We start from the raw sequence: 13,677 nt of genomic DNA, 5'->3' as shown, positions 1-13,677 counted from the left end.
CATTAGTCATTATTCTTAATAGTATTTGGTGTAGATTGAACAAAATATTAGTCACAATAGAAAGATATGCAACAACAAAATAGGAAAAACTAAATACAAGCCAATAATATTTTATTATCAAAACAAAAAATGACGAGGCTCCTAGATTGTGATAAACCTCCCTTTTTATATGGCAAAATATTGTGGTTTAATTATAAGTTAATTTTATTTTCTCCTAAAGTTTCTCCACTATTAAGTTGATTTTATTATTTGAAAAAACTCTGGAAGAGCTAAATTATTATGTATTTAATTTATTTTTTCAATTAATATTATTAATTATACAATATAATAAGCAATTAGAATGCCATTATCATGCTTCTCTCTTCCTCCTCCTCTATTCTCTTCCCCCTAGGAATGCATGCAATTCTTTGCATTTTTTCCCATATAATCTTTATAGTCAAAGGCATTATCATTAATCATTACAACATGCACCATAAAGCATTGTAGGCCTCACTACCATCTTATAGAATTTTCCCTTAAGTTTGAGGGGGAATTTTCTATCACACAACAAGCTCGATGCATTCCTCCACTTCAACCATCCAACTTGAATTTTGCTGATAATATCCCCATCTATTTTACCATCACTCTAAATAATAGATCCAAGATATCTAAAACATGCACTCTTATTAATGGCTTCATCGTCCAATGTCACAATCCCCTCACTAGGTCTATTGCTAATAAAATTACACTCCATATATTTAGTTCTAGATCTACTCAAGAGAAAACCTTAAGACTCTATGGTTGACCTCCAAAATTAAACTTTAGTTTCAACTCCCTCTCTAGTTTTATTAATAAGAAGAATATCATCAGCATAAAGCATACACCAAGGTACATTCTCTTGTAAATTTCTAGTGGAACATCCATGATTAACGCAAAAAGATATGGGCTTAAGGCTGATCCTTGATGTAATCCAACCGAAATAGGAAAATTATTGGTCAAACCACCTTGTGTATGAACATAAGTAATAACTCTTTTATACATAACTTTAAAGAATATTGTACTAATGAAAATAAATAATACAAGACCAACAACATCCTACTCCTTTTGATATTTTTAAAAAGTTGAGCTACAAACAAAGCAATATAAAGAAAAAAAGCAGAGAAAAATAAATAAAGTACAATAAATAAATAAATAAAATATAAAGCACATCTGCTCTTAGGATGGTCCCTAATTAGGTAATGGCAATGGTAGTTGAAAGTAACGGTGGATTGTAGAAAATTGATCATTGAATTACTAACGATCCTTTTATGCTTCTATTTGAACTACTCCCAGCACTAAGTCGAATGCTCTATATATGAATTGACTTTTAACACGAGCTAAGCGAAATGCTTCATCTAAGCATCCTATGGGTAGTTGTACTCAATATGAGGGCATCCTGTGGTGGTTCTCCCCTTCTTCTGCTTCCTCTTCTAAATTTGATATGTCTATAGGGTCCCAACAAGGCTCACTATACATAATGTAAAAGGAGTGATCAATGATAAATATAAGAAGATGGCCAAGTTGTGCAAAATAGGTCAGGTTATATTTTGTTTCTAGGATGTATCAATGATGTGTCATAGATCTAAGTTTTACTTTTGTCAAAACCATGGACTCCTAATGTATGTGAGATTTTTAATGTATCTAAAGATCATGTCATATGCATTAAATTGTGTGTTTGATAAGGAGTAGTAGAAGACTAGGGATAGAAGAGGAGTGATATTAACTCTGTCACCATAATTAAGTATAATGTTGTTCCAAAGAACATGTTGAATGACACGGGAGTTGAAGCTTAAGGAACTCATTAAGGGTTTTTGGTGAGGTATAGGGGAGTTCCAAACAAAAGTGTTAACTTAGGTCTAATTATAATCTAAGATCCATATATAAAATGTGGAGAAATGCCGGTATTTAAAAGGTGAATATACTCATGAAGGTCATCTATGGTGATAGGAACATATCATTAACAAACTTGTGGTTGACACTAATATGGTTGGAGGTTACACAAAGATTTGAAAAAAAAAACTCTAATAACAGCTTAGTGTGGTATGGAAAAGTAAGGCAAATGTTAAAATGAAGTGTAGAGGTAGTAAGTAGTTCAAGTACATAGTAAGAGAGATTTTCTTGATTAAGAATTTATAAATCAGTGATGGAGGCTCCTCTATAATAGACATAAGCATCTTCATCCTCCTCACATTGGAACCTATGGGGTCCACCATTAGGAGGAATTCTACATGACCGTGCTTCAGTGGAGCCATAGATATTTTAGTGTGAAAATAGAGCGCAGAGAGGAGAGGGAATTTGGAACTTTGAAGTGTGAATGAAATGGTTAATTTCCCTTCTCTTTTATAAATCAGGGTTGCTTTTACAATATGATAGAAGGTTTGTACAATATGATAAGATTCTTCTAAAACGTATCATCGAGAATATACAGGTAAAAGTCAAAATAGTATGATTGAGTATCATCCAGTAAAATCTGTGTAAAGTTCATCATTCTAAGGAGTCGTTGGCATGATTATTGACCATAACATATCATACAGTACGATGAGTAATTTGCACAATACAATCAATAATAATGAATCATCCAGAATAGTCAACATAATAATAATTAGGGCCAACAATCAAATCCTATGTGGATCTTACTGCACAATGAGTGCATCGAAGAGTACAAAGTGAACATAAATTTAAGGTTTGTCATCTCATAGTTCTTTTCGCTCTCTCATTAAAATAGTTTCGTTTGTCATCTCATTACCGGATCTAAGAGTAGAATGCAAATAACATGGTCGTTAGAGCTTAGAAAATATAAATATCTGCCATGGGATGTCTTCTTTTAGGTGCGAGAGAGGAGCGAAAGAGAAAACGAAAGTTGTACTCAAGGTCGTAAGTCGTGACTCACAAGAGAGAAGCAAAAAGAAAAACAAGCTATTGATGTTTTTCATGTGTCCAAAAAAAGATGTTGGTGACTTCTTTGGATTAATAAATAATTTTAAAAGGAACAACTATACAAATTAGAGTATGTTTCCTCGTTGGAGAATTTGTTTATATGTTAAGCCACTAAAATTATCAGCTTTAAGCCCTTTTAGGATTTCAATTTTAGATTTAGCCACTAAAATAATAATTTCTCATGTTGACCAAAATCTCTTTTCATCATTCCACCCACAATGGAAAGTCATTCCTCCCTCTCTCTTTCAATATTTTACCCCATTAGTCTTTCTCTTTCTATAGATAAACATTGCTTGCTCCGAGTTTAAATTGGATTGAAGACTTGAAAAGGAAAAAGCAAGTAATAAATAAAAAGAAAGCTGACAAGGGGTTGTACCATAATGGATGCTTAAGTTATATGTGGGCTTATGCCATTGATCTAAATAATTTTTTTTTTAGGGGAGGGCACGTGTCCCCCTTGGCCCGCCCCCCCGGTCTAAGCCTAAGAGAGAAGTGTCTATGCAAAATCTAAAGCTATCAAGATGAATGAAGATTGTTGAAGAGTTTATAATTTAAAATTTTATTTTGAGTAATGCCTTTTCATATGCGCTAGCTATATGATTGATATGAAATAACCAATCACACTTGAGAGCATAATTTATATAATTATTAAAAAAAAAGTTTTGAAATAGTCAACCAAGATAAGTTGATCTTTGGCAATTGTAATATACTACGATGACATCGTACTATATGACGGGCTTTACATTTTTTATGTTTATGATAGATCAAGTCATATTAATGGCTAAAATATTCAAAATTCAAAATTTAAGACTAATCATATTATATGATGCCTATCAAACTATTTGATGAGTTTAAAGTAAATTGCATAAACTTCATAAGCTCATTTCTTTAATTATGTTAATTTTAAAAAGAAAATAAGTATACTATATGATACACCTCATACCATATGATGAAATACAAAATTAACCTAATTAATATCCATATATCCAGGAGCAAATCAAAATAAATTCTGAGTGAATAGATCATATTATATTATCCATATCGTATGATCAAATTAAAAAAAAAATGATTTTTTTTTTTTTTTACAAATCCCCTAAATGAACTAATCATACCATACGACTATGGCATCATACTTTATGATCAGGCCAAAATTATTTAAGATTCATAGAATCTTTCTTCTGAGTTTAGTATAAAATTGATGATCATATTACCCAACATAATTTTTTTTGGGCACAACTTCAGTAGAAGCAAAAGGAGGATTGAACATAATTTTAGAACTTGTTCACCCAAGTTCGCGAGTACATGAATCACCCTCCATAAAATAAAGGGCCTTCGACAACTGATTGAGTTTCATTTTATCTTGTGATTATAATATATATATTCTTTCTTTTATTTATGTATGTTCTTCTCATTTTGACGTGTCAAAGGAGGAGTAGCTGTTAGTTGTGTCATGGTTATATTCTTATTAGTGTTTTCTTTTGTTAATATTAGTGCTTTTTTATTCATTATTTCATAAATTCAAAACAAAAAAATCATTACTTGTGGTATGATACTTTGATGAAATTGTGCTCTGTACTATTACTTTATCTTATTTTTGATTTTCATTAATTCCGCCCAATGGAAGAACTTGTGATGGATGATAATTTTGTATCTTATATAAATATCTAGATTTATTCTTAACTTATGAAAATCATAGTGTGGGATTTAGTCAAACAATGTTACCATTTGTTCATCTTTAAAATTATTTTGTTCTTTACTTAAATCTTATTTATCCTTTTATATTAATTTTATAAAAAAAAAATTATTTCTAACTAATTTTGAATTTTAGTTTATTATATGTCATATGTTTAGTTAGTTAATATAATTAAAAAAATACCAATTTACTCCATCATGGGTGTTGCCACATTTCATCAAACCAAATATCTAGAGAAGACAAATTAGATGACACCAAAAGTTATCATATATGAATCTAAATGATCTCAATTCACTCACTTGAATTATAATTATAAACTTTAAAATATAGATTAAATGTATTTGAAGATCTCAAAATCTTGAATGCTTAAAATCAAATCAGTCTATTTGACGAAAAAAATTAATGAGCCCAAGATCGTTCTATTATGAGGGTTTTTAGGCATTTAAACGTTGGATAAACAATCTATGATCAAAGAATTCAATATGAATCGTATGCTAGAGTGCTATGAAATTTTGACCAAAGTTATTATAATGCCACTTTGAAAATATTATATATAGATCTTTATTTTTTGCATGAAGACGATATGAACTTGATTTTGTAGAGAGCTTAGAGATATGAAGAATTATAGAGCTCTATCTAACGTTCAATGCCAGCCATCATCGTTGCCTTACTACAATCATCACCTGATTGCCATCGTCCATCTACTATCGCCTGACCATCATTATCTGACAATAGTTGCTCGTCTATGATAACTCTTTCATTACCGTCTGATTACCGTCATTACTCGATTGTCGTCAATCTATTACCTATACCCAATCACCATTTCCCGACTAACATATAATTGCATTTGTAGGATTCTCCATCACATTCCAAAAAAAATAATTTGTGTTAAATACTTTGTAACCCAATCTTCTGCACTTGAGGTGAATATCATACTTGTAAAATATATGTATAATTGATCATTTAATTTGGACTAGTCCCTATAATTTTTCCCTTCTAGAATTTTTACGTAAAAGTTCTTTTTTGTTAGCTATATGTGTTTAATATTCATGAAAGATTAGGCCGTAAAAAATTCTTTCTATCAGCATGAATTTTTAATATAAAACAAAAATTATAGTTTATTATTTTTATTTTTTAGTTGTCTCATCAAAATTGAATTATTGAATCTATTTTAGGCAAACTTGATATTAACTTATAAGGATTTAAGTTTTTTGAATATTGTGTTTGGTTTGTTCGGTTTTATTTGATGAAATTGAATTCGGGTTGAACTAAAGCTAAGGCTTAATTCGAAATAATTTTTTTACTATTTTAAAAGTAAATTTTTAGTATCAAAATTTTTAATTTAAAAAAAATTTATGCTAAAAAATTATTTTAAGAATAGTAAAAAGCTATCTCAAATAAAATTTAAGACTTCCTTTGAGAAAAAAAAAGGTTTCCTTTGAAAAGATTTTCTTATTAATTTTTAAAAAAGCTTTTCAGTAATTTTTTTTTAATTTGAAAATTTTATACTATAAAACTGTTTTTAAAAGCATTAATAAAAAGAAATGAAATCTAAAATTTCATTTAAGATAAATTTTTTTGATTATTTGCTAAAATAATTTTTAAATATAAAATTTTATTAAGCTATAAATTTTTATATTAAAAAATTATTTTAAGAACAGGTAGAAAATTATCATATCCGGCATCACTCTGGTTACCGTATCGTCTCGCACCGGACTCTGAAGATAGCTCTCCCGTTCGCGCGATCCTATCGACGCACCAATTATAATTCAGAAAAATAAGCAAAAGTATAAATTTTTATTGTTTTTGGGGTGGTTCTCGAGACCCTGTGGACCAAACGGAAAGGTAAGTGAGGTGGAAATCTCTTTGGTCGGAATCCACCGCGTCGAAATCTTGGCGAAGATGGCGATGAGGGACTTGGTCACCGGCGGCGCGGCCTGCGCCGTCCCCGGTAGCTCATCGTCCTCGAATCCCTTCGGTGCCCTTGCGAACGCCATCCTGGGATCATCCATGAAAGCCCAGGTGCTTCTTAGGTTTTTTTTTTTTTAATTGTCTGCCTTTAATATTTCCTTGAGAATTTGGATTGGCCGTTCTATATCTGGGTTTTTTTGCCCTTTATGAATAGTTTAGTAGTTTCTAGTTCTTTATGTAAATTTAATGTTACAGTTCTGTTCAATTTAGTTTTATTTTGCATCAGAAATTGTTTACTTTACTTGTTCCGTGTTTTCGTTTTGTTGTTAAATACATGAGTTTAATCGTCGAAGCGTCGTGGATAAATTCCTTTGCTAGGGGAGTTTGTAGTTTTTTTGCGTGTTGAGGAGCATTTGCACACACTACTCAAAGAGAAGCTTTAGTTTGCCTTGAGAGTTGGTGCTCTCTGCGAAACATCATAGGCTTAAATTAGCTCCCTCTGCTAAGAGCTGTGCGGTCTGGTCTTAATCTGGATGGGATATCTCTGGGTACTCGCATTCTTTTGAGTCCTGGATCAAACTATAGTGCAGATGATGAATCACATGATGAAAATATTTAAATTACAGCCCTTATGGATTGCTGGAAATGATTGCGGCGCCATGTGGTTCATTGCGCGCCTAGTATAAGAAGCAGGTGATTATGGACTTGTGGTAGCAGAGTCAGGCTGGATTGGGCTTTAATAATCTTGAAACAAGGTAGATTTGGTCCATTCAGCCCATGGTTGAGAAGGAAGACTTTGAAAACAGTTTTTAAAATTACTTTTGATGTCTTCGTACATTCTTGACAAAACTTTTCTAAACTGATTCTTAAAGCTTGTATATCTTGGGATCCATATTTCAATCTAAAGCTTTGAAGCAATCTTATGGTCCTTCATGAATTGAGTTCATGTCACACATAAAAAAGATGCCATAAGTCCAAAACAATATGACTTATTATTAACTAAACAAATAGTGTAAATTGGGTCATTAATGAGATTGCCATAGATTTTTTAGAAAATGCTTGAAATTGATCCTACATTAGCTTGGATACTTGGAGGTTCAACAAGCTGCTTTAAACGTTATTAAAAAAATGATATGTGCTCTTAAAGTGTGAAAAAAGATAAATATTAATAAATTTTATGCTGATTATAAGAAAGTGAGAAGTCCTGCAAGAGGTAGTGAACATATCAAAAGATACAAATTTTGATGATTCATATGATATGCTATGGGCAGAGGAAGGATAAATTGATATGATATAAAATGACTAGTCAATAAACATGAGATTTAAAATTTTTTGATCTTGTTAGATGCATTAGAGGCAAATGCAATAATTTCTTAAAGAAGAAATATAAGGAATGATAAAAAAATTCTATATAATTTGATGTTTTTTTGGAAGAAATCATTTTGGAAGAGCATATTGAGCGTAAGGTTTACGTATAATTAAAATTGATCTAAAAGTTAAATGAATTTAGCTCTAAAGAAAATGACATTAGGTAGATCTTTTAACTTCATATTAGATTTCAATTTACATTTGGAGAGTTATGAGTGATATATTTTATAATGTTTGATTAATAAAGCTTTTTAATAAAATTTTATAGTTATAGATCACAAAGTTGAGGCAATTTTTTCTTTGCACTTTTTTTATTAACCAAAATGGGCAAAGTATATTTTCTAGTTATTAATTGTTGTAAAGGAAATCACAATATTAAAAAATTTTGTTGCATTAATGGCTTATTTGAGGCATCTTTATCATTGTATAAATTTATTTACTGAGTGAAAGGGATGGAAGTTCACTCTGAAAACGCCATATTCATAGTGGTCAGTGAGATCTCCACTTTCTGAATGCACTGAACGCAAAGTACCTGGAACAACACAAATCTTTCTTAAAGCAGAATGCTTAGTCTATAAGTCTTTACTTTATGTAACACAACTTTGATTTTCTCTTATTTATTCAGTTCTTTCACAGCTATTTAATAAGATAATTGATTAATTAAATGATTAAATTCTAACAAGTTAATACTTAAATCAATAGTTAATGTAGAACCACTTATTATGTGCGGTGAATTTTTGTCTTCTGTCTTTTCCTAGCCATTCTGAGCTAAGGTAAGAGTCTGTCCATTTTGGGTATTATGATAATCAGTTTGCTAAGAAAAAGGAATTCTTAAAGTGGTTTTCACTTGGAAGCTTCCTTCTATCTATCGATACTTGAGAATATACTTATTGGAAGCATTTCATATGGCGGACATTACCACCTGAATGACCAACTTACTTGCCCTTTCTGTCATGTTTGCGCTAAACCAACAAGCTGAGCATTAGATAGGACTTTTATGAGGTAAGATTAGGATTTTAACAAGCTGCTAAATATGGCAGGAATTGGACAATTGAGTTTCCCTTAAAAAGTAAGGTTACTGACCTGCCCATTTCAAATTTAACCATTTGAGTTGGAAAATCCAACTTCGTTTAAAGCAAAGTTACTGACCTGTGCATTTTAAATGGAGTAAGCTAAAGTCCCAAAACAAACCCATACAAAAAAGTGCATGTACTCTCTCCATGCAATATTGTATGTACTCCTGATGTGAAACGTACATGCGAAGATGAGTTTCATAATGAATTTGCACACTTAATTTTAGATAGAACATATAATTATATCTTTATAATAATTTGAACGACGAGATAAAACATTAAGAACGGAAAACGAGCTTACGGTTGAATCACACGGAAAACGAGCTTACGGTTGATCATATAACAATCAAGTCAATCTAACGTTGCGCACATGAATGATTTTCCACAAATATCCCTAGACTAACAATGAGATTAATCACTAGGAGTGTCCACTCACTCAACTCTCTAATTCACTAGGCCTTAGCGGATAAAAGATTAGCATGATTTCCATGTATCAAGATATCACCACAATAGAGAAGTAGAGTAAGAAGATAAGAGAATGGGTTGAAGAGTTTACCCAAAGAAAGAGGTTATACGAAGTTCCAGTGGTGGTTTGAGGGCTTGAGAGGAAGTAGACAGTCAGTGGTGTCTCCTTGGACGTATGGATAGCAACACATTTGTTCTCGAACCCTTGAACAAAACCCCGCAGACATAGGTGAAATGAAACTCCAAACTTCACTAGACAGCAGTTGGGAAGGTCTTCTTGGACAGCCTCTTTGTTGATTTTGATGTCCCGGAATTGATGGCAGCAAACTGTGAGTATCCGATCAGCTGGGTAGCAGCAGGGAGGCCTCCTTGGACAACTTTCCTGGCTGATTTTGGCACTTTTGGGTGGGGACAGCAATCCGAGATCTTCCAACCAGTTGGACAACAGGTCACAAAGCAGGGAAAACTCGTGACAGCATTTGGGAATTATCTAATTAATTGTTTCCAATTAGGATTGGCTGAAATAAATCACTCTCATATTGAATTTGAATTAGCTAAAATTCAGGGAGTGATTAGGGAGTCATTAATGGCAAGGAATAATGGGAATGAGGGAGGTTTTAATTGAAATAGAAAAACTGAAATAAATTTCAGTTTTAATTGGGATGAGAGGGAGGTTTAATTGAAATCAATTTCAGATTTCAAAATTAGAGGGGGTGTATTGATGACAATCAATGGGGAGCCCAAAGAGGGGGCCGGCGGTATGGAGAGAGAGAGAGGGAATTAGGGAAAGAGGGAGGGGTTTCCAAACATGAATGATGACTAGGAAAATTTTAAATAAATCCAAATCAATTTAATTTTCAATTTGAATTCATTCAAAAGTTTCCATAAATGGAATTTCCAAATTTGGAAAGAATTTGAATTTCGAAATTCAAATTCCACAGAAGGCTAGGGAAGGGGGCATGAGGGGAAGTGGTGGAGAGGGGAGAGGCCGACGGCAAGGTGGCTGACCGGTGGAGCTAGGGTGGCCGACGGGTTGGAGCTCCAAGGGTGGCGATGCTAGTGGAGGTTTCGGCTTCTTCCACTCTTGAACTTGGCTTGTGGTAGTCTATAGAGGAGAAGAAGAAATTAGGTAGAAAACCAAGAGCTCCACCAAGGGGCTGTTGGGTATTGCTTTGAGCCTCTCCTAGGTTATTCCTCACTCGAGAACTCACAAAGAGAACTCTAGAACTCACAAAGAGATCCAAAACCCAAGTTGAAAAATTCATATCAATATTCATCATCCTTTCCAAGAGGAAGGGGAAGGCTTAAATAGCCAAATACATGAGGGAAAAATAAAAGACATAATTGCCCCTAGGGCCAACATAAGACAAAGCCCTCAAGTAAGGGTAGAAAGGGAAAATTACAAATAACAATTCAAAAACATCAAAATAAACAGACACGATCGTAGCCGTTGATCTTCGATGTCCTCATCAACTCCTCTTCCCAGTTTGATTGGTCTATGTAATCTAAGTGTAGCCGCTCCTATATTTTCAGTAGATTTGTTTGGGTGGTGAAGCTTTATTCTGTCAAATTTAGATTTTTTTTATTGCTGCATTTTTCTTATATGGTGTTAACTTATCTTGTAGCTGAGCTTATCTACTTTTGGGTCAATATTTTTTATGATCATTTACTATATAGCAAAGAAGTTTGGTTTTGGTGGGAGGGCCTTTCACATTCTTATGCTGTTGAACAAACTGCTAAATGATAGCTAAAGTAGGGGAAGATCATATTCAAAAGTTGTTATTTTACCAATGTCATTCTAAGATTTACCCTAGATTACAGGTGGTGGTAAGGCATGTTTCATAGCAAGATATTTGTTTGTACAGTCTTGTCAATGATACATTTCTTTTTGCATCTTTGGGCGATCAAGTTATATTTTTAAAAGGGATTTTCTGATGGTTTCCGTTTATGGAAACTGTTACTAAGCAGGATTTGAAAGGACTTCCAGAAAGCCGGGTTACGGTACCTAATGCCTCTTCAGACTTGAGACCTGAAGCTCAATTTACAAGCATTCCAGGTTCTGAATATGAGGATCAGCTATATCAGCAATCAAATGCTCAGGCAAATTCTTATTCTGCATCTGTTCTATCTTGGTATTCTTGAAATCTTCTAACCATACTAACATATGACAGAGCTCTGAATTTATTCGTGGTTTTCATTCTGGTGGTAATGGGAGTTTTGAAGATGCCTGGGGTGAAATTCATCGACCTCCAGTTCTTCCCCTTGGTGGGATCAGGGAGAGTGAAGGTCGTTTTGCTGAATTCGAGCAGATATATGATGGTAGTGTGAATTCCAATATTCACCAAACATGGGATGGTAGAGTTTCTCATCCATTTTGCAAGTTCTCTTTTTTCTCATATTGTTTTTTAAACCTGCCATGGTAATATGATAGTTGGATTCACTTTTACTTTATGTAACAGTTTGGAATGGGTTACTTTTCAATTTTAAATGTCTTTTTGGTTTTCTTCTGTTTGGACTTGTGTTACTGGTTATATATTCAGGCATAATCCCTTTTGATTGGACGTCATTTATTTTTTATTCATTTTTGTCGTATGTCATTAAGTTTGAAATTGTATGTAGTTTTTACCATGATAGCAAGGAGATTGGTTTTGCTGCAGTTAATTGCAGAAGAGATAAGTCTTACTCATGAAAATCAGGTTTTTGATCTGCTCAAGCTTTGTAACTTTTAGAATACCCCAATTTTTTGTTGAGAATACTTATTTAATTGTATATAGAAAGGATTATAATGTTGCATTCTTTATGAGAGTTCAGGTGGTCAACTTGTTGTGTTTGTTGTGGCATTTTGAGGTGGTTGCACTACTGGTGCAATAATCACCTTGTCACAGAATTACCTTGCACATGTTTTATCAATCAGGCTCTATAGTTAGATGAGCTTATTAGTTATCTTCTAAGATCGAGGATGAGTTGTGAGGAAGCGTCTTCCGGTTTTCTAAATGACCTCCGTAGTCATGTTTACTAATTTATTTGCATTGCCATATTAATAATGTATTTTGGTGGAATGAAGCTGCGCTTGATTAACCCTTGAAAACTAACTTCTTTCTTGTCTTTCTAGCCAAGCTTGGGTAATCTTCATAGCTTATTTTATTTATGAATGCAAAGATTACTGGAAGTTATTACTGTGCCCCTAAAATTCAAAAGGAATATGTTATTGCATTTCAATTCTTTTTTTAATTTTTATTTGTTGATTTTTTTTTCTACAGGACCACCACAAAGGGTTCTATCCAATTTCTTGCACTATTTTGTGAATAGTGATCGTGATCATTTTGGATTTCGCCCAACTGTTCTTCCTGCTCTGGGTTTGTCAGAAAGTGATAAACGATGCATACGTGATCGTAGCTGCATCATGGCCAGGCATATTTTTGCTGATAAAAGTGATCAGTATATTAATGAACAGGTTGGTTTGCAATTTTACTCTTAGTGGAGATTAATCCACATTTATAAAATCACCAGTTGTAAATAATCTAAATGAATGAGTTCAGGTCTTTTTTCAGTTCATTAAACATTGAGTTGAATGCAATGAAGCTCAAGTTCATTAACAAGCTGAAAAATTGGGTTTTGTTCATTTTATTTATTTTTTGTGGAATACGAAATGTAAACTAAAAAAGCCCAGTTCTTTGACCAGCAAAAGCATTGATAATTTTTTGGATTGGTGACTCAAATTGTACGACAAAATAATTTTGACTTTCATAGTACAACCTATTTTAATTTCATAGAACCTAAGAAGTGTTGTCTATTGATTTTTAATAGTAAAATATATGATTAAAAATGAATTTTTTGTATCTATAGAAATAAATTTTTTGCAAGTGCATCCATAAATATATGTCCATTAACTTATCTTTCTATATTTACTTAATTTTATTGAGCTTTTTTTTTATTAACATAATTAAGTTTGCTCTTGTTTGTTGTTTGCTCATCTAGTAAATGAGTAGTAAAGGAGTTAGAAAATTTTTGTTCAAGTTTCAGTTGGGTTACATCAAGGATCAGCCTTAAGCCCATATCTTTTTGCTTTAGTCATGGATGTTGTCACTAGACATTTGCAAGAGGATGTACCTTGGTGTATGCATTTTGCTGATGATATTCTTCTTGTTGATAAGACGAGAGGGAGTTGAAGGTAAACTTGAATTATGGAGGTCAACCTTAGAGCCTAAAGGT

At 32.8% G+C, this 13,677-nt stretch overlaps 1 protein-coding gene across 1 annotated transcript in view; it reads left to right on the top strand.

The window, feature by feature from the left end:
- The first annotated feature begins 6,429 nt into the window (after window positions 1–6,429).
- LOC110105720 (peroxisome biogenesis protein 5) overlaps window positions 6,430–13,677 on the top strand; it is a 107,418-nt gene continuing 100,170 nt past the window's right edge. Inside the window, exons 1-4 of the mRNA XM_020835323.2 lie at window positions 6,430–6,670; window positions 11,434–11,565; window positions 11,637–11,820; window positions 12,726–12,919. Coding sequence (XP_020690982.1) covers window positions 6,551–6,670; window positions 11,434–11,565; window positions 11,637–11,820; window positions 12,726–12,919 — 630 coding nt within the window. The 5' untranslated portion in view covers window positions 6,430–6,550. The remainder of the gene's footprint in view (window positions 6,671–11,433; window positions 11,566–11,636; window positions 11,821–12,725; window positions 12,920–13,677) is intronic.

The sequence above is a fragment of the Dendrobium catenatum genome, unplaced genomic scaffold, assembly GCF_001605985.2.
Source record: "Dendrobium catenatum unplaced genomic scaffold, ASM160598v2 fragScaff_scaffold_955, whole genome shotgun sequence".
Taxonomy (NCBI): Eukaryota; Viridiplantae; Streptophyta; class Magnoliopsida; order Asparagales; family Orchidaceae; genus Dendrobium; species Dendrobium catenatum.
This window is presented reverse-complemented; position numbering and strand designations above follow the sequence as displayed.